The sequence below is a fragment of the Macrosteles quadrilineatus genome, unplaced genomic scaffold, assembly GCF_028750875.1.
Source record: "Macrosteles quadrilineatus isolate MER2022 unplaced genomic scaffold, UCM_ALF_1.0 Scaffold_8__2_contigs__length_117827958, whole genome shotgun sequence".
Taxonomy (NCBI): Eukaryota; Metazoa; Arthropoda; class Insecta; order Hemiptera; family Cicadellidae; genus Macrosteles; species Macrosteles quadrilineatus.
This window is the reverse complement of record NW_026542601.1, coordinates 56,297,228-56,324,978: the sequence shown is the minus strand read 5'-3', so window position 1 is coordinate 56,324,978 and position 27,751 is coordinate 56,297,228. Positions and strand designations below refer to the sequence as shown.

General features: G+C 35.8%; 1 protein-coding gene across 1 annotated transcript; it reads right to left on the bottom strand.

Moving 5' to 3' along the window:
* Positions 1–306: 306 nt before the first annotated feature.
* LOC128999768 (tetratricopeptide repeat protein 19 homolog, mitochondrial) lies at positions 307–27,044 on the bottom strand. The gene is made up of 5 exons (XM_054426435.1): positions 26,929–27,044; positions 22,285–22,770; positions 20,028–20,165; positions 10,446–10,570; positions 307–6,047 (listed from the first exon to the last, which is right to left on the bottom strand). The coding sequence occupies exons 2-5, from the start codon at positions 22,642–22,644 to the stop codon at positions 5,543–5,545; spliced, it is 1,128 nt and encodes a 375-aa protein (XP_054282410.1). The 5' UTR covers positions 22,645–22,770; positions 26,929–27,044; the 3' UTR covers positions 307–5,542.
* Positions 27,045–27,751: the final 707 nt, after the last annotated feature.

Genomic DNA, 27,751 nt, shown 5'->3' with positions numbered 1-27,751 from the left:
TCCTTTGAGTTAATATTGTAACATAATTATCTCGATGTAATATCATGTGTAGGCTATACATATACATCCATCTTTAACAGGTTCAGTAATGGCCGTCACATTGCTCTGTATGTAGAGTCACGAGACACCCGGTAGTGTGTTAATAATGTTTTGAACAGTTTAAAATTATGGTGTTTTTTTTTGTACTTAATGAGTAGGCCACCTAGTGAAGTTTTTGTATAGAGTAATAAACATCACAACACAGTTTTCTTACTTGAGGAAAGAAACTGTTTTCTGAGAACTGATACAATCTGAAAGTGTAAGGAAAAATCGTTACAACAATTTTCGATAAATAACATTTTTTATTTTATATTGCACAGAAATAAGTTTATATATATTAACTAGCACTGTAAAAAAAACTATTCATCACCAATGTTAGCAAAAAATCTAGTGGACTAATATGTTCTGTAAATGATTTTATCTGCCAAACTGCGAGTGGCTTATGTAGGCCTAGTAACACATAAAAAAATAGTTTAATGATAATGAAAGTCATACTTGGTAACACAGTTTTTATTATTTTCTCATAAATATAGATTTAATGCCAGTTTTTATTATTTTCTCATAAATATAGATTTAATGCCAGTTTTTATTATTTTCTCATAAATATAGATTTAATGCAATTTTTTTAATCAGTAGAGAACAATTATTTTCCACAGCAACAATAACATTACTTGTTGCTAACCGCAGTGTGGATATGATAGTAAAAGAAACAGGGCCCGTGAGGCAAATAACCCAATTTTTTTATAACAAAACACTGAATGTATTTTTCTCAAACTGAAAATGAGGAAACAATTGTGTAGTTTTTATTATTTATATCTAGACTAATATGTTAGGAACAGTATATTACTGCTGTAACTGTTATGACTTTTTAACATACAATTTTGCTCACAATACATGGTCAGTTTTAACAACAAAAAACAGAAAAATTGTCAATCCTGATTGCAAGGCAATGATATAGGTCAAAATCTGCAATGCTGCAATTACATACATCTTTTCTATCCATTGATGACCGACATTGGAGCAACGTGAAGCAGTTTGGTAACAAGAGTATTAGCCCTCTGCCTTAAGTTCCAGTCCATGTTAAAACTTAAAAGTTGAAGGAATAAGCAGAGTAGCCTAATACCATTGACTATTGGATAGTCAAAGCTAAACCTTCAAGATGGTAACTATCTTCTAACTTTATGACTTAAAACAAAAATAAATCACATGGTAAAACCTATGACTGTGTGGATACTACAGTCATACAGGTACAAGTCCGGGCTGCACAGGTTCAGCCCGTTGAGCGAGTGAGAAAACCAAACAAGAAAATGTGCTGTAGCAAAAGAGGCTAAGGTGCATGTGCAGGAGGAAGGCAGCACAGCTGTTAGACTCAATTTGGTGATGCCAGGATTAGATAATGGTTATGATGATATAGCCCCAGTGCCTAGCTAGGAAAAAGTGTTCACCACTCAGTTTATGCAATTTGTAAACATACTTATGTAAAAATCTGCAAGCTTGTTTTTTTCACTCGCTCAACTGTAAGTAGATTCTTCATTCTTCATAAATCTGAAACCTGTTTTAAAGTGTGTGTCATCATAGACAAATAGAATAAATATAGACTGTCAAAGGAAGGTACCGGCGCCCACTGCTAGGAGTACAGTGTAGTTGCGGCGCATACTGCTGCAGGCGAGGAGGCGTAAGCGACCAGCAGACGCTGCAGCGGTGTGCGCTGTAACTACACTGCAAACATAGTGGTGGACGCGAGAACTTGTGCTAACCGCATCACAGCTGACGGTCTATATTTATTCTATTTATGTATTGTATCATTTGACTGGACTAAATGAAACGAAATCAGCTAATTGTAACTAATATTTAAATGCATATAAATTTAGTATGGTAACTTTTTGTCTGCATAAATGCTCGTCAGATAATTTTTATGTGGCTTACTGTAGTTACACACCAAGCCTAACTTCTCTGTCTCATGTACAAAAAAAAATGTATCTAGAATAGTTATCAAATACTTAAATTAAAATAGAAAAGCTACTAACTGCAGTAGTTGCACTAATAAATTCAAGACTGTCTTCAAAGGTTCTTTGAAATCAGACTTGTACCATAGAAAAAAGAATTAAATATTGACCGACAGCAGTGCTGCGGTTAGCATATTATATTCTGGCTTCCACCGTTAGGAGTAGGCCTTACCGTGTAGTTTTGGCGCACACCGCCACAGCGTCAAGCACTAGCAAGCATTGCCAATTTGGTAGTTGGAACCAGTGTTTCCAACTTCCGGGGAGTTGGAGTTTGTTCCGTTATTTTTCAGTGTTTTAAAAATGGTCTTTTCTGAATTTCAGAATTTTTCCTTTAACCATGTTGAAAAGTGGGTCTGATACGTTGGTAGCATTTCGTTTGCAAGGGTGGTAGTGCTGGTAGAAGGACATCGCGGAACCTTCCTTTGTCAGTCTATATTTAATTCTTTTGTCTATGCTTGTACAAAATATCTATTAAACTAGCTGATAACTGTTTACGATATACCATTAACTTTATTGAAGAGTAGCTTGTTAATGGTAGAAAATTCCAAAGGATAATGGTGTATTGATAACATGGCATTTGAAACTATTACCCTAAAATTCAGGAATATTCTTTTTCTAAATGATATTGCTCTGTTGTAAAAAGTACTTTTAATTGCTATTAAATGGTGCCTAAATTTGATTAGTACTGGATTTATTAGCATTTTAGGAGTTAGAAAATCAAAGCTTAATCCTTATCAATTGGTAGGAATGCAGGTTTTTGTTCAAACTGAAGCAATACATTTATTTAATGCATAAGCTTATTTACACAATGATGCAGTAACTTGCTCTTAAGTTATTTAAAAACAATTTTATACAGTACCGATACCGGTAGTTGATTTTTGGGACTTATATGTCAGTACAACTTTTGGAGCATTAGGCCGCAGCTGAAGAATTAACTTTTTTAAATTAACCTGTTTTTGGTACTAATTATCAAGAAAATTTGTCTTAAATATCTTCTGATAGAGAATTATTTTAGACATAAGTGCTACAAGTGTTTTGCTTTTCCATAATAACTATATAGGTACATAGAGAAAATATTGCCATTACGTTTAACTTATTGACAAAGTTTTCCTATAAGACACTTCGATAATGATAGATAGGTAGGTTCAGAGTTTACATTGAAATATAAATATAAATGAGGGTTTTATTCATACAAGTATTTGCTTTCATAATTCTTTTCTTTCATGATACTGGGATGAGAACATGTAGACAGAAAACCCTAACATTTAATTCATGCAACAATTAATTGAACCATCCGCAACCATTAATAGACCTTTCTTGTGTAACCGTTAGTTGAACCTCATGCAACCATTAGTGGAACCCTTTTGCGACCATTTGTTGAACCCTCTCCAACTGTGAATTGAATTTACTGCAACCATTTGTTAATCCCTTATTAGCCCACCACAAACTTTCCTTTCTTCACCTCTTTAATATTTCCAAACATTACCACTGTCTATATGTTCTTATTCCATCACATATATTTATAATATAGTTTAAAATGGTTAAATTGTAATAATAATTAACAACTATGGTAACGTTATGAAACTCCTCTAGGCTATACAATAACTCCTTGAGTACCATAGGCTGATAATATCAACCAAACAAATAAAATTGGATCAATCTTTCTCAATATGCTGCAAACTTTAACCAATCGAAAACCCCATTTAGTTGGGATGAAAAAAAAAATTAACTTAGAGACACTTTTTATTAGCGAATTTCCCATATAGGGAATAAGCTATTACCGTAGTACTCATGGTAAGATCTGGACCCGGGACCGATTTACTTTATTGTTTTGAGGACCCTAGAGGCTAAAAACACCATCCGTTCAAATTCATATAGCCTATATATATATGTGTGTGCGTGTGTCCGTTAAGTACGATAACTCAAGCAAAAATGATCCGATTTTGATTAAATTTTGTATAAACCTACATTTACTTTAACGAGTTCGCAAACTAGCATGATCGGATTATGGGAACGGGGGTTTGTGGGGGGTTTTATGTGGTAAAAATTGGTTTTCCCATTTTTGACCAAAAAAACATAATATTTAGGATTTTTTTTACAAATCATTTTGTAGAGCTTAAAAAACAAATAATTTAGTAGGCCTAGTAATTGAAGCATTGTTATGCGCCTAATAGTTAAGGGGAAAATTGCAAAAAATTGTAAATTGAAAATTCTTATGTTATCTTTATGGGTTGTTTGCTTGTTTATGAACATATTTTTCAAATTTGGAAAATGCATTTATTTATTTCTAAACTATTAACATAAAAAAAACTCTTTTACACTCCCTGTTGCAGCAAGCCTAAGTAGCCTACTTGTTAAACTAATTCTAATAAAATAGGGAATAAATGTGATATTATTTATAAAAGGAAACATTTTAGTGTAAATTCAATCACGCAAATGGAAATTTGCTTAGTCTGTAGGTTTGCTGAGGCGGGGGGGGGGGGGGGTTGTATTATTGTGTAGTTTTAATTAGTTAATTTTTTTCGGTTTAGCCTATATTGTTGTTTGTATAGCATCCTTTGTATTCAGCAGCTTGCTTGTAATGGAGCAAGAAGGATGTAATTTATTTAATAAATTATCTTTATTATTATTATTAACTAAACCTTTTAGTTTCTGCGATATCTGATAAGATATAAATTACTAAGTTATAAACAAACTAAACTAAGGTGACAGCTAATAGAAGTATGAATTATTGGCAAGTTGTAGTTTAGATTTGAGCTATTTTAACCTAAATGAAAGGTGAGGAAGTGCAGCTAGCACAAGGGAATGATTATTATACTTATTCCCTTATCTGTGACACTACATAGTCTTTTAACTTGTGTCTCATGTTCATGAGATTTATAAAACAATTTTACAGTTTAATCGATACATTTCCCATGGTAGTCAAAGAGCAAGGGTAGTCTTTTTTCATCATATATAGTTCAAAACATTAACTATATTAGTATACTACATGAGTAAGTTTATAGCTAACTATTTTCTTAGGATGGCAATTTTACAGTAAAAGCTCTCCATTTCATCACCTTTAGGACTATTCGGACTAGGAACAGAGAGAAGCAAGATATATATAGTTGTAAATGAAAATGATGAAGGATAAAAAATTTAAGTGATAAAATGCAATCCATCACGGCAAAATGTTGTTGAAAAAATTTAGAATGGTTACGAGACAGTAGCAAATAAAAACCAGGTACCCTTGGTACAAATCAGCTAGGTAGTAAATATAACAGCACTGTTACTCCCCAGCCCTAATTTATGGCTGAAGCTGTCAAACTGCAAGTGTGCAAGGACAAAGAGTCTTTAATTATTTGGGTAAAGATTTTAAAGAGGAAATTGAATAATCGTAGAGGCTGATGAAGACAAGAGGGCCTGTACTGCAAATGTATTAGATATATTTTACAGGTCAACTAACCTATAATCTAGAACAATTGATACGTCTTAACTAATAAAACCTAAAACACACCTTACTTCCATCGGTGCTTTTTCAATTCTTCCAAACACAACGTAGCTTCCTTCAAGCCCTCCTCGTTTTTGTGGCGTTTTGCGTTTTTCATCCCCTCGATACAGCTTTTCTCCGCTTCTTTGTACATCTCCTTCTGTATGTATATATTCCCGAGATTCACGTATACTGAAGAAAAGTCCTCCATGTTAGGCAGATGTCGGCCTGTTTCTACTGCTTTAGTCATGTACAAGATAGCGTTGTCGTTGTCACCCAGTAGAAAACTTATGGTACCCAGGTCATTCAAAAGAATTACAGTTTGTTCGTGTACTTCTCCATTCAACCTTACACACATTTCATAAGCTTTTTTATAGTTGGTGAACGCCTCGTCGAGTCGGTTTTGTTCGTGGAGGAATCTGGCGTACCAATCCAGAGTCATACCCCACAACATCAGCACATCCTCGTCTTCGGAATCCTGAACCAGCTTGTCCAAATGTTTCATGCAGAACTTGTAGCCTTCCTCTGCCTTCCTATAATAACAAGCACAAACAAAATGCAAATCAGAAAACTTTATTCATAAAAACACAAATGTATTTGGGTGACTCAAATTGGTTTGTAATATGCAGGATGTATATTTACAATGCTCCCCTACAAGAAATATAGGTACTTTCTTTAGAATATAGAAATGCTTTCTCTTACAAATAATATTCTTCATCAAAAATCATTGTTTCATGCCCCAATTTTACAATTTCATTGCCAAGAATAACATTTCCTAATTTCTGTAACAGTCAGTTATTTAGTTTTAAGGACGAGACTTTACCGACAGACCGCCACTTAACTGCCCACCACCGCGCCGTGCAGAACGCATCATACCGTGCATAGCCGAACTGTTCGTGGGAAATGGTTTTCTCTATCACTGTCGCTGTCAAAACGTGTCGTTTGTAGGTTAAATTTAAATTAATTTAACTGTCATAACCTAACCAAACTTGCTGATAATGAAAATTTCGAATGAAGGTTTACTAATAACAAAAATAGTTCTGTTCATAAAATTAAATTATAAATGTCTCAAAATCAATTATATAGTTTTTTAATTATAAAATTAAACTATCCTAAATTAACCTAACCAAACCAACCAAACTTGCTGATAATGAAAAAAATCGAGTCAAAAAGTTAATGCCTCCGGTGAGTTTCGAACCGGCTACCTTTGTAATATCGGCCCGGTGCGCTATCCACTACACCAACGAGACCTACGGCTGTTCAACTTATTGTAGCGGTAATGGTGTTCGCTCGAGCATTGGTGGGCGGTGGCGGTCTGTCGGCAAGGGTTAATGTTTTAAGGCAGATTTTCAATTACACTACTCTAACCATAGCCCTTCAGATAAAAGGTAGAATAGTATTGATAAAACTATATATACCCTCACCACAGCAAACCTGCAGGCAAAGCAAATTTCCATTTACCTGGCTGGATTTCTACTAAAATATTCCCTAAAAATTGACAGATTTATTTTCTATTTCATTTACATTAATTTTAGTGAGTACTTAGGTTTGCTGCTACAGGGAAGATATTGAGATGTTTTAGCGAATTTCCCTATAGGGAAGTAGCTATTAGCGAATTTCCCTATAGGGAAGTAGCTATTACCGTAGGTGGCACGGTAAGACCTAGACCCGGGACCGATTAACTTTTTCATTTTGATGTCCCCAGAGGCCAAAAACACCATTCGTTCAAATTTTTATATATATATATATACGTCCGTGAACGCGATAACAAGAGTAATTTTTATCCGATTTTGACGAAATTTGGTTTAAAGGTGTAAAGCGAGATTAACTTGAATGAGTTTGCAAACCAGCATGATCGGACCATGGGAACGGGGCTTTACGGGGGTTTTTATGGGGTAAAAATTGGTTTTTCTCACTTTTGACCCTCAAAACAAAAAATTTCCCAATTTCTCTTTAAACCTTTTTAAAGAGCTTAAAAACAATTAATTTAGTATATAAAAGTATTTTTGTTCCGTTAATAGTAACGGAGAAAATTAAAAAAAATTTTAAATTTAAAATTCCCATGTTATTCTTATGGAGAATATTGTCAAATGTTGTAGTTTGCTTGTTTATGGATATATTTTGTATTTTGATCAAATTTATTTATTTTGTACTAAGCTATCAATATTTTACGAAAACACACACTTTATTAGTTTCCTTGTAGCAGCAAACCTAGGTACTTGTTAAACCTAATGTTATTAAAATATATTTAATTGAAAATCAATTAAGACAAATGGAAATTTGCTGAGTCGGCAGGTTTGCTGCGGCGGGGGTATTTTTTTATTGCAATGTCGATAGCTTAGTATTAAAAAAACAAAATTTCCAAATTTGGTTTTTTAAATATATCCATAAACAAGCAAACTACAATTAACAGTTGATTTATTCTCCATAAGAATAACATATGAATTTTGAATTTACAATTTTTTAAATTATCTCCGTAACCGTTGGGCATACAACAACGCATGAATGTACAAAATTATTTCTTTTTTTAAGCTCTGCAAAATGGTTTGTAGAGAAATTATGAAATATTTCTGGGGGAAAAATCAATTTTTACCTCATAAAACTCCGTTCCCATAGTCCAGTTATGCTGGTTCACGAACTCGTTTCAATGATAGTAGGTTTACACGTTTGTACCAAATTTCATCAGAATCAGATCATTTTTGCTCGAGTTATCGCGCTAACGGACATATCCATATATAAAGCCCAAAGTACCCATGAACTTTTGAGAAAACTACAAGTTACCCCCTCCATAAACCATACACTTAAAATTTTAGTCATGATGAGAAACCTTGCGCAAAACTATCCATTATTTCATAAATTGCACTTTAAGGTCGTAATTGCTTTACAAAGGGAACTTTCCATATACCTAATGTTAAAAATATCTCAGCTGTAATTATTTGTACGTTATTCTTTAAATTTATTGCCTTATTAAAATCAGGTGTGATTATTTGTTTGTATTACTGTGTTCTTTTTTTTCAGCTTAACTTAACCAATCAATAGTTTTATTAATACATATGAAGTCGAACGGGTTGAAGCCTGTGGGTAACCGCTAGTTATATATATATATGAATTTTAACGGATGGTGTTTTTGGACTCTGGGGACCTCAAAACGTAAAAGCAAATCAGTCCCGGCTCTAGGTCTTACCATGAGACTTGCGGTAATAGGTTATTCCCTATATGGGAAATTCGCTAAAAAAATAAATTGATTTCCAAAATTTATCAAAAATGTACACAGTACTCCTTTATAAAATCTATATACTTATTTAATACGCAAGCAGGTTTTTTGTGACAATTACTCCTCCGAAACTACTGAACCGATTGACATGTTTTTGGTGTCATTGGAAAGAGCGTAACGTGAAGTTGTGCAGGAAACTTTCTTTTTAGGGAAATAATTTGAGAGTGAGGCCCTGGGGCCCTTTAAAGGTTCGTATTTCTCCATAAGATTAACATGGGAAACAAACATTGTTATGAAACTCCAGCTGTTGTCAGAAAATAACAACAAATGGACTCCATGGAAGCATGAGAAAATTCACAATGTTTACCTTTGCTTTGACATTTAAATGTAAACAACCAGAACTGTCAAATGCCTATTTCACAATTTCAGACAGCTGATAAAGAAAAATAAAATAAAATATTTTACACAACTATGTGGTAGGTTTATTTAATCTTAAACTTTGTGATGGATTATTTATTCTAAATCTATTTCAATGATTATGAAACTGATTTTTCCCCGTTGCGAAGCACGGGTACAGCAACTAGTAATAGTTGATTCTCATAAATGTATCAGGCATGCTCCTACAAACTATTAAATTTATTTATGGAAATAACAGTTTTTATTTGAAAGGTGAAGTCGTACAAAAGAATAAATGCTATAACCTACATATTTTCTACATAATCTATATTACTTATTTAATACGCAAGCAGGATTTTTGTGACAATTACTCCTCTGAAACTACTGAACCGATTGACATGTTTTTGGTGTCATTGGAAAGAGCGTAACGTGAAGTTGTGCAGGAAACTTTTTTTTTTAGGGAAATAATTAGAGAGTGAGGCCCTGGGGCCCTTTAAAGTTTTGTATTTCTCCATAAGATTAACATGGAAAACAAACATTGTTTTGAAACTTCAGCTGTTGTCAGAAATTAAATATTAAAAATCCGTCTCCATGGAAGCATAAGAAAATTCACAATGTTTACATTTGCTTTGACATTTAAATGTAAACAACCAGAATTGTCAAATGTTTATTTCACAATTTCAGACAGCTGATCCAAAAAAATAAAACAACTAGGCTATGTAGTAGGTTTATTTAATCTTAAACTTTATGATGGATTATTTATTATAAATCTAATTCAATGATTATGAAACAGATTTTTGCCGTCGCGAATCAAAAATTAAAAGTGAGAAGAAGAACATGTGTTAATTGTAAACAGTCAATGTGCAAATTATCTAATGTTGTATTAAAAATGGGTAGTTTTGGATGTTCATTTCAGAGTTCTGCCAGTTTTTGCCTAACTCTGTTCTGTAGAGTTTAAAGTAGCCTACACCTTATTGTCTACAAATTGGCTAAATAACTTAGGTACGGTACATTATAAAAGCTGACAGCCTTTTTACGTTGACTTGAATTGTAAGCTTACCATTTCCCGTCCATGGGCAGTTTGATAGTTAAAAATTAACCCTTTAAACTGGAATGGGACTGTTATGTAAATTGTGAGTATTTCAATTAGTTAATAATCTTTTAGTCAACTCTTTAAAAATAATCAGAAATTATGACTCTTATTAGTTTTTAAACAAGTCATTTGTTTATAGATAACTCCTGTACTTCTTTGCAATTGCTCGATTTTGAGCAACATGTACACTAGTTACTTAATAATAGCAAAATACAAGAAAAAACTTACACCATATCATGTTTCTGCTCATATATTTTGGCCAACTTCAAGCTCATGTGAATGATCTTAAGGTCGTCTTGAGCCGTTCCTTTAGCTAACTCTCTCTGCATTACGTCTTTGAACAGCACCTCTGCCTTGAACCAAACTAAAATTGAAATTTTCATACCCAAAACATAAGTTTAATTGCCTACTACCATTTATAATTCTTTGTGATAGCCCCGAAACTGCAATAACGACCGAATGGGTTTTTATTACCTGTCATGTAGTTCCAAAAGTAACATAGTGTTACATGTTTCGGCGAGATGCCATCCTCAGACACTTCAGTTTAGGGAATGAATAAACTAAATCTGCTTGACTATCATACAACATACAACAATGTTCTTTTACAGGAATACAGTCAAGTGTAGACATCTTTGACTTAGTACATGTTTCATTGACAATACGAGTATTGTTGAATAAATGGGAAAAGTTCTTCCTTAGCATTGCTCTAAAGGTGACACAAAAATAGTAAGGAAAGAGGTTTTTCTGGACCAGTTAAAAGTTTTAGTGTAGAAGTGTGTATATAATTTAGTTGAGTAAAATTCCATTTCCCACGAGGTAGGACTTTCTTCAAAAACGTCCAAAGGCCTTTTCACAGTTGATATCTATTATTTTTAAATAGTGACAGTTCTTTTATCTTCGACCCTCTTGTTTAAGACTCCATTTTTTCCGTGGAAATCCAAAAAGTGTCCTGGACTAATTATGTCATCTGTAAACATATTCTACTAAACTCTATGTGTACACATGATTCACTGGAGGATGCATAGACAAGTGATCTTGAGTTTATAAGTACCTCAGACTCCCCGAGAACAGTTTCCAATTGGGTGTAGTTTATTCCCAATGGGGTTTCAACGATTCTGTTTATGGAGGCATCAGTTAGGACATCTACTTCTTCTGTTCCATTCTCTTCTTCTTTCAATTCTCGAGAGTTATATTTCCACTCTGGACATTCATTTTCAGGCCTACCATTTTCCATTTTGACCTTTTTCTTAAATCCACATAAAGCTATGGCATCATTGTTCTGATAGGGACAGTCGTGGATTCCTAAATTATTCTCTATGATCTGCCACCTTGGCACCTGAGATATCACTTTTGATAGCCTAGCTCAGTGGAGAAGGGCGTGAGTGGTGGGGGGAAATTCGTAGCTTATCTAAGTCTGGATTATTGATAGCAGGTCACCCTTGGATTGTTACCAAGTTGGTCGGGATTTGCTCGAGAGAGGGCGCCACCTTGTTGTTAGGATGGATCAGTTGCAGGACTCCAACAAGGAATGTTTTCCTGCCCTAAGGTATCATCAAGTAAGCCCGCTACCATGCACTCAAAAGTTTAATCTGACTTTTCAAAACTAGGCCTTAAGCACTTGGATGAGCAGTAAACCTTTAAATTATTTAACCACCCAAACTCATAAACAAAACAAAATATTATTTTGTAATTGACAACTCAGTAATCAATCAGATTAAAAATTATCTAGACAATAACCTGCGATACTACTAGGTAAACACAAATAAAGACTATATGTTGAATTGTATACACTTGTATTGCCTATTTCTCTTCCAATCCAAAGCTAAGATCTTAAATACTACAAGTGAAGGAGAGCAATTAGGATAGTGATAAATAGTTCACTTAGTGAGATTCATGCAAATAACTTACTTAATTAAATACTGGCCAGTTCTGTTAAATACCAAATCAAGTCCCTAGGAGCACTCCAATAGTAACTTAATTTAAATATAATAATAGTTATTCAAAAGATATAACAAACACATACCCTCATGCATAAATATAAATACACCTAATAGCTAGCTTCAATTCAGGAGTTAAACAAGACAATAAATATTTCTATCTCAGAGCTCAGAACTGGATATAATTAGTCATTCACTCCAAATCCTTATCTTGCCAGAGTCCAAGGTCACAGGTTCCACTTGATAGTGACCGATGCCGCCCGGTCGTCCGGGGTGATTCAAAGGGTGTGAAAATGAAAGTCTACTCACCGAATAGAAGCACCGATAACGACACACAAAGGCCGACACACAAAGGCCGTATTGTCCGTACGGTCCACAACCGGATATCACAGCGCAAGTGTGACCAGCGCGTAATGTCCTCTAGGTGCCAAACAACGGTGCTGACACTCGCAGTGGTCCAACAGTCCTGCAGACGATCACACTCGTGGGTCAGCAAGGTCACCAGTCAATGCCAAGACGCAGGTCCAGGGAAAAAGCCCTTTTTTTTTGTTTGTTAACCTTAGCACTTTTTCAGTTAGAAGGTTCTAAACTAATTACTTCTGTTATACTTAGTATAAAACCATTAATTAGTATCTCGTTTTATTTAATTACATGTTTGCTCACATGTTCTGACAATCTCATTCTATGCCCAAGGCTTAGTTGAGTTATTTTTTTTTTTTTAAATACTTCAATATTAATGATTAGGCCAAATTAGCTGTACTACTCATGAAACTCAAGTATAACATTTTTATAACATGGTAGCAGCTCACCTTAGCCAAATTCCAATTTAGGCTCACAAAAATCCAGCGATGCTGAAGGGCTTGATGTCGGTTACGGCTCTCTACCTGAAGTCTCGTGCACGCTCTCGTCTCTCTCTCTCTACTACTACTTAATGTAGCAGACTCTCTACTTCCAATGTCGACTGGACAACGCTTGACGGTCAAAGGTTATGTAGCTTCCTTATCGCTCACGGTAGCCGTGGCTGAGCCTCAAATCAACAGTTACAGCTGGTGTTCAACTCTGACTCCTCTGTTATTGTTGCAACAATGAAAGCGCGCTTTTTCATTTGGCTGTCTAATCATGTCATGTAGAGTGATCAGTTCTACATAACTATTGCATTGGTAAAACAGAAAGTCAATGTCACAGATCCGCAAGTTCCTTACATTCATCAAATCCTTTACTTTTTGAGAGTCAGACTTTTCAAAGTACTTCTTCATTTCAAAAAGATTAGTGGGCTGAATTGTAGTGAGAAAGGAGGATGAATATACATTCTCCATTTTATCATGGAAGTTTTCTCTGCCACTCAGGGACACATTTCTGAATAGGCGGACTAGGCGCGCGCCTAGGACGGCAAATTTTAGGGGCGGCAAAATTTTGGAAGGTAAATAATCAAAAAGGAGGTGTTGATCTAAAAAAAATACTAAATGTTGAGAAACATTTTTAGAACTGCAAAAATGATATTTTTATACTTTCATTGAGAATAAAATGATTTCAGAACACATTAAAGTCAAAGTCGATAATTTATTATATGGCTTTGTCGTCTTTTCCGTGCTGCCCTGTCGGTCTAGCGGACACGTCACGGCTCGCGGGCGTGGGCTGCCAGCCGCTACGTACGCATAATGTAGGCCTACCTCCCCCTGCTATTGTTCGTTACTATGCTGCAGCAGCGCAAATGACATTGACATCTGTAATATGGACATAAACTAAGAGAAGCTGGTGATGGATCTGATCACTTATCAGATGTTGAAGATAGCTTCTTTGAAGATCAAATCAAATCAAATCAAAATAGCATTTATTCCGCCAAAATATTTACAAATTACATCATGTTAGTACCATGTTTACAATATGAAATGTTTACAATATTGTTTGGTATTTTAATAATATAAAATTTAATATAAACATAAACATATAAAAAAGCTTTTTAAATTAGCGAAATATCGTCCACAAAGAGGGAATACCTCTGTGTGTGGAAGAGAGTCGTATTGTATATATTTATAAATTTTTTAAGCTTGTAGAGCTTGTAGGCCTACACCATAAATCCTATATTGAAAGTGTCAAGGCAAGACTTGAAAAATAAAGAAGACCCCAGCTAAGATAAGAACAAAAATTATATTAAACTCTAACTTGATGTCCAAATGTCCAAAGTAAAAACCTAAAGCCGGGTTTACACGCTCCGATAAAACGCAACGATTTGTCTGCAACGACAAAACTTTCATGCAAGTCGGAACGTGTAAACTGGAAGTCATTACGTTTTGTCTGAGTTGGAGGAAGGTTGGCGGAAATGTTCACCAATTTCTCTAGATCGTAGCGACTTTCTGTTGATCGTGGCGACAAGTCGTTGGGTGTAAACGGTGACTCAGTCTTCGTTGCAACCTGTAGACCCTCACTTGCCGATTTTGCAACGTTTGTTGTGTTTTACTGTATTTGACGTTGTTTTAACGTTTTGTTAGTTTACTGTATTTTATGTTGTGTTAACTGATTTTGACTGTTGTAGTGTTGTTTTACTATTTTGAGTCAGTGTAACATTTATTTGTCACATAAAATGTTAGACATCCGTCAAGCCTCTCCTGATTTTCTCATAGACTTTATTGAACTGTACAAGAGTTTACCTTGCTTATGGCACGTAAAAATAAAGACTATTCCGACAGGAACAGGAAATAACTTTTCCTCTTGAAACTTGTTGCAACACAAATAACGTAAACCGACCACAACAGTAATTCATCCATCGTCAAATATACAGGTAGCCTATATTAACTTCTACACAACAAGAGACATCAAACGGTAGTGGTTTGAGCCAAAGTTGGAGGAAAAGACGGAACGTGTAAATGGACCGCCCAACCTCCGACAAAACGTAACTATTAGTCGTTGCAGACAAGTCGTTATGTTTTATCGTAGCGTGTAAACCCGGCTTAATAAAATCCCTCCGCTAAGGCTTTTGAAAGAAATTAGAGAAGAAGATCATCAATCAGTTTGTCCAAATGTAGATGTAGCGATTATGACTTTCCTGATTGGAGACAACAACATTGCTTTCCCTGTATGCAAAACAGAATCGCGTTTTGCATAAAAATGGGGAAACAAAAACGTCTGTAAAAGAGGGTTTCTAAAAATGTTATTTTATCTATTGATGCAGCATGCAATTGCCGATTACTTTTTTACAAAAACAGCTGGCAGGACATGTATTGGGGTGATTTTAATTTTATTGTGGTCGGTGAGCGCACTGACGATGGTAGGGGAGGGGGCGGCTAACTTATTCCCTGCCTAGAGGCGGCAGATAGTTAAATACGTCCCTGCTGCCACAATCCAACCAACTTTGGAACTGATCAGGTAAAGGCCAGTCTTTAACTCTATCCTTTCACATGTTATTATATCTAAGTAATAATCAATCACAATTAAAAGATCAACCTAATAATCCTCATTCTGATTTTCAGCAAATATCAATGAGGGGTAAAGTTTCCTGATTTGACTGACAAATTGTAGAGCAGGCATGAAGTTTTCCGCTAATTTTTGGTAAGACATTACAGTTAATCTTAAGTAAGTTTCCATCAAGTAGTTTAATACCGGCAGTAACAGTTTGGGTTTCAACGGTCATAGCTTCTGTATTAAAGGTAAAAACTGATAAGAATTGTGTATTGTTACAATCAAGTTTAAGTTTTACAGCAAGACCCTTTGAAATATACGACCTCTGACTCCCAGTGTCAAACTGAACTCTAGCAGTTCCGATCAAGTCATCATTCATAACATATACTTTTGCAGTTTGTAAAATTGTATTTTCATTTGTCGAAATCAGGGAAGTTTCTTTGGAAAAAGTAGAGTTAGTATAAAAGGTTTCATTACTTCTGGGGGTTTGAGAGAATCGTTTGGGAAAAAGACTCCTAAGATGGTTTGTCCCTTGTTTACAGTAGACACAAGGTTTATTTACGTTACAATTTTTTAAGTTAGGCCTATGTCCACCTCTTCGACAAATAAAACATAATTTTAGTTAACCTTTTCTCTCTTCGACGGAAAGAGTCTCTTCCAGTTAGTTTTCATTCAAACATTTAATAATACTTTTTTAATAACATATAAAAAAACATCTGTGTTATAAATCATCTACCTATATAAAAAAATTACAGTTTTGTCTGTACAATGCGTAGAATCATGCAGTTTTTTGTTATTTTTATGTTTCACAGCCTAAGAAAGTCGAAACGAGTCTTATTCTCAATTTCTGTCTGTCTTCCTGTCTGTCACGCCAAAATGTCAAATTACTCAAAAACTAGAGTACCGACCGAGATTCAAATCATTTTTCTGTATTCACTGGATTGGTGAGAATGTCTTTGGCTATTGAAATATGGCCTTGCTACTTTGGAAATAAAATAATGAACCATCAAAAACACAATTTTGTGCGATTTTTGTCAAGTTACTCGTAATGTCATTTATAAACATACGTCATTTATGAAATAGCGAACAGCTGTTTGATTAAGATTCTCACTTCTAGCTGTCACTGATATGTTTACATTAAATATTGTTTACAAATACTGCAACATTTCCAATCACATTTAGTAAGCAAATCGAAGCCCATTCATTGAACCAAGTGAGTTACCTTAAGTGACCTTTTGACTTACATAACGGATTTAATTGATCGCAAAAACAAAAACGTGTAACTGTAAACTAAAATAATCATCATCCAGGTCAGGAACTTGGAGATTCTATGTCTATCAACTTCTAATTGAGTTTTCATAACCACGAAAAATACCGTAAATCGGTGGTGTATAAGACTGTGAAACTTACATTTTTAAATCATCGTCACCAAAAGCCTACAATCAAGGATTCCACTCATTAACGGCATTTCGATGGCTGTTGTATCAAGTAAAAAAATCACAACTGCAGTGGGTGATCTACTTGAGTTTTGATAACAGGAAAAAATGCCAAAAATCTGTGTTGTATAATATGGAATACTTACATTTTTAAATCATAGTCACCAATAGCCTAGAATCGAGAATTCCACTCATTAACGGCGTTTCAATGGCTGTTGTATCAAGTAAATAATCACAACTACAGTGGGTGGTGGCGGGTGTTGCTGCGATCCCAGAAGTCCTTTACGATTTAGTTATGATTGTAACAGTGTTTTTTTGCTAAACACTCTTTTCCAATATGTCACTTTTGGTTTTGACTCACCGCTATTGCGCTGCCATCATTAGACCATACCACCGCCAATAGGCCTAAGGGCCATCTCCTATTGGTGCGTAGGCCTGCCCAATTGGCAATTACATATAACCAACTTTTCCCAAGAACCAGTGATATTGAGTCACTTTTTCAATACAACACACCACTACTTTAAATCGTTATTGTTGGTGTTGCATTTTTTCTTACAGCCATTTTAAACTTAATTATTTTCCTTTTAAGTAGATATGATTTGATTTATCCTATTGGTGTTGCTAAAGTAAAACAATCCAAACCGACCTAGGGTAATATATATACTAATAGCAGAAACCGTATGGATCATAAACATAAACACATTATGTCACTGGCCCGAAAGTAAAAGTTTTAAAACATTACTTAAATGGAATACTTCAAACAATCTATCTGTACAGTTTTGTCTGTACATTGCGTAGAATCATGAAGTTTTGGTTTTTTACAATTCATAGCCTAAGAAAGCCAAAACGTGTCTTTTCTCAATTTCTGTCTTTTTGTCTGTCTGTCTGTCCATCTGTCCAATTTACGCGGCCTACTCTGGGAAAACTAGAGTACCAATCAAGATTCAAATCAAATAAATGAACCATCAAAACCCAATTTTGTGTTATTTTTGTCAAGTTTTCTTCCAATGTTTACCACATACGTCATCTATGAAATAACAAACAGCTGGGGCCCTATTTTTGAAATGGTTGACAGTTGAGTCTATCGTCAACACTCAACTCAACCAACAGGATTTGGTATTTTTGAAACCCAACAGTTGTTAAGTGAGTTAGGAATCACTAGTGACTCGTTTTGTAAATGTAGGGCATACAACCGCCCGAAATTCAGATGACGTCATTTTGAACCAATCACAATGCAGAGTTCTTGCGATCTTCAATTTAACCTCTTCTTACTCTAAAATCTGGATCAGCTAATCTTAATCTACCATATTTCGAGACACTGAGGTAAACTGTCAACTCCGTTCTTGGGAGATTGAGGTTATGTCTTGCTTAATCTTAGTGATTGCAAAAGTACCTTAACTTATATAAACTTAAGTATTAAAAATAAAATGTACTAAGGATGTTTGTTTTAGGATGTAGCTAATTATAAGTTTAGGCATATCCTAAATACATTATTATTTGCTTTCTTCGTCTCTATTTCGGAACACATCACCTTAATGTTATTTTTAATTGTGTTTTTATTTAGGTTAAAGCGGCTATTTGCCATTGCACTGAAAGCATATCGTAACTTAAATTAATTTGATCCCTTTATTAGGTGAATGGTATTGAAACAAACTATGATATTGTTTCTCTCTACCACAATCTTTAATACCTTAAATCATAGGTCTAATAACAATAATTATCTTATAATAAGTTCAATTAGTATGCCTAGTCTATTTCAAACATACCAACAAGGATAAAACCCTTGATTAAATAGTCTAGTATTGACACAGTAAATAAAATTAAAATGCTATTATTCTACAGAAAACAATCGCATAATAGTATTGGGTGCTAAGACATTGACAACAAATACATAACCTCTAAATCGAAATTAATAAATTAAAGCAAAACAATATGGCGTCGACTCAAAAAGAGCAATTTTTTACTGAAAGAGGAAGAAGAAAGTGCAGTCAACCGTCCACTCAACAGCTCAGTAGGTGGTGAGTAGTTTTGGTTGGATAAGTCGACCGTCAATCGTTTCAAAAATACAAAACGATTGGGAATAGAATGACTCAACACTCAACTCAACAGTCAACCATTTCAAAAATAGGGCCCCTGTTTGGTTAAAGATTATTTTTCCTAGCTGTCACTGATATGTTTACATTAAATAATGTTGTTTACAAATACAGCAACCATTTCTGATCATGTTTTATAAGCAAATCCAAACCAAGCGAGATTAAAAACCTTACATAACAGATTTAATTAATCGCAAGTTCAATTATGTGTTACTGTAAATGAAATTAAATAACTAGGCATCATCCATGTCAGGAACCGGAGATTCGGTGTTTATAAAATTGTACTTAAGTTTTGATAACCGTGAAAAAGACAGTGATCCGTATTGTATAGGGCTGGGAAAAGTTTTTTTAATAATCGTCGACAAAACCTTACAAACTAGGTTTCCAATCATTGAGGGCCCTTCAATGACTAGTTGTGTATAAAGTAAAAAATCACAACTGCAGTGGGAGATTGTGGATGTTGCTGCGATCTTGGAAGATCTTTTCGATTTTGTTGTGATCGTAACAAAGGTTTACGGATGCTGCTAAACTTGCTTTTCCAATTATGGCAATTGTGAACAAAATTCTAAACTTGAAGTTTTAAATTTGTTCTTGATTAGTTTAAATCTATTAAATTAATTTGTCTTATTACAAGAACTAACACGATACTGTTAGACAGAGCTGGAATGGCACTAGAGACCACAGCTGGATGGTCACATGACCTGCTAGAGACTCTTCAAGCGCTTGTAATATTAAACTGTTTAAACCCTCCAGCGGCTAGAGATACCAGCTCATGTGAGTGCTTCTAGCAGCTGGAGAATCCGTCACTTTATGCTGGTTCTAGCTGCTAGTTACTAGCGGTGAAAAAACCAGCTTCGTGTGACAGGGGCTTCAGGCACTTGAAAAAATAAGGGAAAACTTAACTATGATATCTGAGAGGAGTAGAAATCTAACAAAAACACACCATACCTTATCAAGCTCTCCCTGTGCGAAGGCAACATTTGCCAAAAGGTCGTGAACATAAGTGATTCCATCATTGTTCTGGGTCTGCTGAGCCAGCCGTAAGGCGAGGTGAAGCATTTGTTCAGCACCTTTGAACTCATCGTGCTGAAGTAAAAATATTATATTAGGTACCGGAAATGAGAGAAAAGCAGACAAGTAGTTTTAAAGCAGTTTGCTTAACAAACCAAGATCTGAGAGTGTTTTATGAGGATCCAGAAGTAAAAGAAGTTTGGTTATGGAGGGAAGGGAAAGTAGGGAAACCCATTCTTCAACAAGGTGTACATTACAGTAACACTACCTGAGCCAGTGTATGACACTGTCACTGTTAGACAATTGGTCACCAGTAATTTTTTAGGTAAAAAAAGCATCAAGAGCCATGATACTGGGTTTCCCATTGGGAATTTAGCTGCAGACACTATTGTAATGATGGATAGGTTGCCTGAATGATGAACTTAGTTAAGTTTCTTTTCTCCTTTTGGTGTCTACTTCTACAGGATTACAGTAACAGAAATTAAATTAGGACAACTTATGGTAGACAGGTCATGGCTGTTTATATTTTTAGTTAATTTTTACCCGGTAAAAACTTACTTGGATCTTTATCATTGTTTTCCTACCACCATAAGTTGTAACTACATGAGATTGGAGGTTTAGCCATAGACTAACCAACACAAGTAGACTTCTCTTCCCATTGTAAATTTTTAAGCTCGTTTTTCACGTCTAGTTCATGTACGTCGACACTGATCGCTAGTGTAGACGAAATTTAGTTTCTATTATTTTAGAGTCATTTTCATGATTTGTGCTTTACTGATTTGTTATATAACTAGGAGATCAGTTATTGTTTATGATTAGATAGTTTTATTTGGCTAAACGAGGTTTTAAATGGCTGAAATAACAAGAAACTAATTTTAAACAAAACACAACCTCTACAGTGCGACATACAGAACTAACAATAAAATTTACTTCAGCCATAAGAATGAGAAGGGAGTGTGTTTTATCTATGGTTTAGCTTATGCCTCAGCTCTAACCTAACCTTACCCAACTTAAAATAACCTAAGCATGAGCATAGTTTTGTAGATAATTATACCTTTTTTTAACCTGAAGTTAGTGACTTAAAGGAAAAGATCCCATTACTGTTATGATTAGAATATATTATTTATTGTTTCATAGTTGAACATAGATGAGATAAAAGAAAAAAGAAAAGGGTTCTCCATAATTGTTTTAAATTTCCATTGCTTTAACTGCATGATTTTTAAAACTGTATTGTTTATTTGTTGTTTTGTAGCTGTACATGATTCGGCAGAATGGACTAACAGTTTGACTCACATAGTTACTCCGGCTTTGGATACAGGAGGTGGACACTATTTGTTTGGTTCTCATCAGTCACTAATAATGATTCGTCACCATTATGGTTTTTAGACCAGACAACATCGAGGTTATGTTGTATGTTTGCATGAGGTCAGTGATTTTGCCGCAGAGAGCTTTTCGCTGGAGGTTTTTTTATTCAGCACAATGGAGCTGTTCCTGGTGCGAATACAACATTATCCGGTGTTCTCGCTGACCTTTGTTTTCAGTTTTAAGAGAAGGGCTACTACTTTCTTCAGACTTTTTCTGGATAAACGTATTAGGTGTAAGGTGTTCGCATTAAACAACATTATATTTAAACACAAACACACAGCATAATCTCGGAGGTGTCTGGTCCAAACCATGATGGCAACTGAAATGGTATGAGTGACTGATAACAACAGGAACAATAGTGTCCTCATTCCCCCTCCAAAGCGAGGGTGCTAAGTCCATTCTGTCACAACAAATGTGAAACTGTAAATTGTGTATGTATTATATTGTACAGTACCTACAGATGTGAGAAAGATGACTTAAGTATGAATGATGGAATTTTTTATTTAAAACTAATCTTACTTTGTAAAATCCCAAAAAGTGGGGATAGGACTTAAAGAATTAATTTTTTTTTCAAATTTTAAGTGACTTACCTACAGAATTTGTGAAAGTAGGCATTAACGATTCCTTTTTGACAGCAATAAACAATGGGCAAAGTGAATTGAAGTGTTTAGCCAATTTTGACACAGTTTTTGCCAGAAGACCACGAATCTATAATTAATTTTCATTCAAATTAAGTTTATAAATATTTCCAGCCCAAACTAGCCTACTGCAGTATTTCTATTTGATTAAGTCTTTTAAATGCTAAACTAATAAGTTGTTAAACTCTTACCTGGATCATCAACACCGCTCTTTTAATTGTCATAATTAATTCAGACTCTTCTTCATCTTCTTTCGTTTGAAAAAAGCTGAATATTCCGGCAACAGCACAAAATACTATTCTTGAAGTGTGAGGTTGTTTGTAGTAATAATGGTTATTAGTTATCTTCAAGATGCTTGGGTTGAAATGGTGATTGCAACCGAGGCAACAGTTTGTTCCAAAGAAACGCTTGGCATTGAAAAGATGACTTTCATTCAACACACTATTTTCAAGAAAATAACCATATCTGGTATTGAGTTCAAGCTTTTGGTGAAAATTAAAAATAACCTTTTTAAATGAAAGTGATACTCTTCTTAAATTATTTGAAGCCATTATAATGGCTAAGTCCTACGTCAGGATTAAAGACAAATCGTTCTCAATGGTTTTATATCTCTCTTCTGAATGTTTCTCTTTGCTTGCTCCTGATTACGTTTTTTTTTTTTTTTAAGGTTATCAAATCTGCAAAAAAGGAAAAGTATGAATTTTGACCATACATTTTTGTATTACATAGAAAATATCCCTGTAAAATTAAATGGAGTATATTTTGATTTTCTAGGGTTTCTGAAGTAGTTAAAATCATGTTTAGTAAATTCTGAATGATTAAAAGTACTACATTTTCACTTTTGAAGGCAAATAAAGTATTCGTACATGTAAATAATTAATTTAAATCTCAGTATGTGGCATTTTTCTTAATTGATTCATTGAATGCTTGAATAAATAAAAGTTATTTACAGTTGAAGCATTGAAAAGTAAGAAATACATTTAATTGTTAAATTGAATAGAATCATCCTAACTATTTAATGTCTCTTGACATGTGGCTAGTAAATGGATCAAATGAGTGATTACAATCGGTACAACTACAGTTGGACTTCAATGCTGTGCACTAAAAATAAATAAATTGCCATGACCAATTTGAGCTCTGGGTTGGATGTGCTGCAGAGGATAACTGCATCAATTTATCTCAGAGTTTCCAACAAATCACAATCCCAGGTGGAAACCACCTTAATGATATCTGCAGCAAATCAAATTTGTTAGGATTTGAAAAACTACCAAAGGAGTCTTTAGCAAAGAGACAACGGCATTGTTTTATAAGAGCCTGGTACGTCAAAACCTGGAATTTTGCCCTTTTATTAGGTCTCCATTCTATGCCTAATATCCCTAATACTATGCCTCATGATCCAGAAATTACACAACAGATTTTGTAAAATATATTTTTTGGGGATATCTTAGGTTTAATAACTTAAAGTTTTTATTACTTTAATGTTCTCTCTGTTGAGGAAGTATAACTACAACTCAAGAATAGAGGCAGCAACAAAAAGGGAATAAATACTTTGTTCACAAACTACAGTCACCCGACAAAGTGCGCTTACTTGCACTGATTATAGTACAGAAATCTGCTATAGCCTAGGTCGGCCGCTTAGAAAACGACCTGCCCGAAATTTTTAGCGCATGTAGGGGAGGTAACGGCGAGGGAGGGTATGTTCCCCCTCTCCGCCAATGGCCGTTTTCACACTGCACGACACGACACCAACACGGCGCCGCCCCGGTGTCGTGGGAGTTGGAATCCTATGTTACCAGATGGAACTGCTTACACAATGATATAATAACATTTCATGATGCTCAAATATTGATGCGTTTTAGGCTACACAATATTTTTTGCATGACCTATTTTTCTCAAGTTATGAAGAACGTAATTGTTTACATTTTGATCAGCTGTAAAATTTAAAAAAATTTTTGTAGCGCGCGCACTACTTTTTGCCGATTTTACCCCCCTTATACTACTCCCCAGGTACATAATATTGATACTGTCGTGTCCGTTAAAGTGTCCTCTATCTGTTGGCATAATCGGTAATATGCATCGCGGACGTATTTTGCCGTAATACGGCCAGCAATAGATTTTTTGTAGCGTGCGCACTACTGTTTGCCGATTTTACCCCCCTTATACTACTCCCCAGGTACATAATGTTGATACTGTCGTGTCCGTTAAAGTGTCCTCTATCTGTTGGCATCATCGGTAATATGCATCGCGGACGTATTTTGCCGCAATACGGCCAGCAATAGATTTTTTGTAGCGCGCGCACTACTTTTTGCCGATTTTACCCCCCTTATACTACTCCCCAGGTACATAATGTTGATACTGTCGTGTCCGTTAAAGTGTCCTCTATCTGTTGGCATCATCGGTAATATGCATCGCGGACGTATTTTGCCGTAATACGGCCAGCAATAGATTTTTTGTAGCGCGCGCACTACTTTTTGCCGATTTTACCCCCCTTATACTACTCCCCAGGTACATAATATTGATACTGTCGTGTCCGTTAAAGTGTCCTCTATCTGTTGGCATAATCGGTAATATGCATCGCGGACGTATTTTGCCGTAATACGGCCAGCAATAGATTTTTGGTGGTGCGCGCACTGCTTATCGCTCATTTTACCCCCCTTAACCTACTCCCCAGGTACATAATGTTGATACTGTTGTGTCCGTTAAAGTGTCCTCTATCTGTTGGCATAATCGGTAATATGCATCGCGGACGTATTTTGCCGTAATACGGCCAGCAATAGATTTTTTGTAGCGTGCGCACTACTTTTTGCCGATTTTACCCCCCTTATACTACTCCCCAGGTACATAATATTGATACTGTCGTGTCCGTTAAAGTGTCCTCTATCTGTTGGCATAATCGGTAATATGCATCGCGGACGTATTTTGCCGTAATACGGCCAGCAATAGATTTTTGGTGGTGCGCACACTACTTATTCCTCATTTTACCCCCCTTAACCTACTCCCCAGGTACATAATGTTGATACTGTCGTGTCCGTTAAAGTGTCCTCTATCTGTTGGCATAATCGGTAATATGCATCGCGGACGTATTTTGCCGTAATACGGCCAGCAATAGATTTTTTGTAGCGCGCGCACTACTGTTTGCCGATTTTACCCCCCTTATACTACTCCCCAGGTACATAATGTTGATACTGTCGTGTCCGTTAAAGTGTCCTCTATCTGTTGGCATCATCGGTAATATGCATCGCGGACGTATTTTGCCGCAATACGGCCAGCAATAGATTTTTTGTAGCCCGCGCACTACTTTTTGCCGATTTTACCCCCCTTATACTACTCCCCAGGTACATAATGTTGATACTGTCGTGTCCGTTAAAGTGTCCTCTATCTGTTGGCATAATCGGTAATATGCATCGCGGACGTATTTTGCCGTAATACGGCCAGCAATAGATTTTTTGTAGCGCGCGCACTACTTTTTGCCGATTTTACCCCCTTATACTACTAACCAGGTACATAATATTGATACTGTCGTGTCCGTTAAAGTGTCCTCTATCTGTTGGCATAATCGGTAATATGCATCGCGGACGTATTTTGCCGTAATACGGCCAGCAATAGATTTTTGGTGGTGCGCGCACTACTTATTGCTCATTTTACCCCCCTTAACCTACTCCCCAGGTACATAATGTTGATACTGTCGTGTCCGTTAAAGTGTCCTCTATCTGTTGGCATAATCGGTAATATGCATCGCGGACGTATTTTGCCGTAATACGGCCAGCAATAGATTTTTGGTGGTGCGCGCACTACTTATTCCTCATTTTACCCCCTTAACCTACTCCCCAGGTACATAATGTTGATACTGTCGTGTCCGTTAAAGTGTCCTCTATCTGTTGGCATAATCGGTAATATGCATCGCGGACGTATTTTGCTGTAATACGGCCAGCAATAGATTTTTTGTAGCGCGCGCACTACTGTTTGCCGATTTTACCCCCCTTATACTACTCCCCAGGTACATAATGTTGATACTGTCGTGTCCGTTAAAGTGTCCTCTATCTGTTGGCATCATCGGTAATATGCATCGCGGACGTATTTTGCCGCAATTTGGCCAGCAATAGATTTTTTGTAGCGCGCGCACTACTTTTTGCTAATTTTACCCCCCTTATACTACTCCCCAGGTACATAATGTTGATACTGTCGTGTCCGTTAAAGTGTCCTCTATCTGTTGGCATAATCGGTAATATGCATCGCGGACGTATTTTGCCGTAATACGGCCAGCAATAGATTTTTTGTAGCGCGCGCACTACTTTTTGCCGATTTTACCCCCTTATACTACTCCCCAGGTACATAATATTGATACTGTCGTGTCCGTTAAAGTGTCCTCTATCTGTTGGCATAATCGGTAATATGCATCGCGGACGTATTTTGCCGTAATACGGCCAGCAATAGATTTTTGGTGGTGCGCGCACTACTTATTGCTCATTTTACCCCCCTTAACCTACTCCCCAGGTACATAATGTTGATACTGTCGTGTCCGTTAAAGTGTCCTCTATCTGTTGGCATAATCGGTAATATGCATCGCGGACGTATTTTGCCGCAAAGCGGCCAGCAATAGATTTTTTCGGGCGCGCGCACTACTTATGGCTGGAGTTATTGCCAGGTTCACACCAATTTTATATTTAACAGAATCGACCTAATACCGAGTGGCGAGTAAGCCTAAAAGTAACCCAAAAAGCGTAATCTTACCCACTTGAAAGATCGCCTTACATTGCTAATAGGATGGGTTATAAGACATCTATTGAAAAAAATGTCGGCTAAATAATTAGTCTAAACTATAAAAATCTACTTACAAAGTAAATCCCTTTCGCAGCGCTGATATTGTGTCCCGCGTACCAGGTAAGCTTCTTATTGTGTTCTTGTTCTTGTTCTTGTGTTGTGGTGTTGTTTTATTTTATGGAGAAATTTGCAGACGACGCATTTCAATAAATTTGCGGACCATAGAGTACACTGAGCTATAATTCAACTGGAGGTAGCACTGAATGTCAAAGATGCGTGTCGCCAGCCGCCATGTTTGCGTGAGGTGGGTGTCCATAAGAAGCCATGTTATTGCTATGACAAAAAACTCACTGCTATACAACCTAGTTATAAGAAGCCATGTTATTGCTATGGTAAGAAAACTTACTGCTATACCAACCTAACAAAATCAGCGACTCGCTTTTGACAGACTTCTGCCATGGCAGTGCTACCTCCAAGTTATAATTTTAGCTCAGTGATAGAGTACGATACTACTGCAGTAACAATCATGCTCAAAGCCGCTGGAATTGAATATCAATATTATTAATGTCCTCGGTTCCCTGGTTTAACTAACAACTGCAGCTAGTCCTGATGTGTTGCCATGCCACTACGGGTGTGCGTTAAATACGAGCACTATGAACATACACAATTTTCTAAAATAATGGGCTAATTATTCTTGGGAGAGCTATTACAGTACGTAGATTATTCTGAAATCAAAATCAGCTCAATGATCTTGTCTTGTTGCTAACTTTTACTTTGGATATAACCATAGACTAACCAACACAAGGTATATGTTTTATCTATGATATAACCTACGTAGATAGTGCTTCCCTAATACCTCCTCATCAGTTTGGTTTTCGCTCCCAGCATTCCACGACA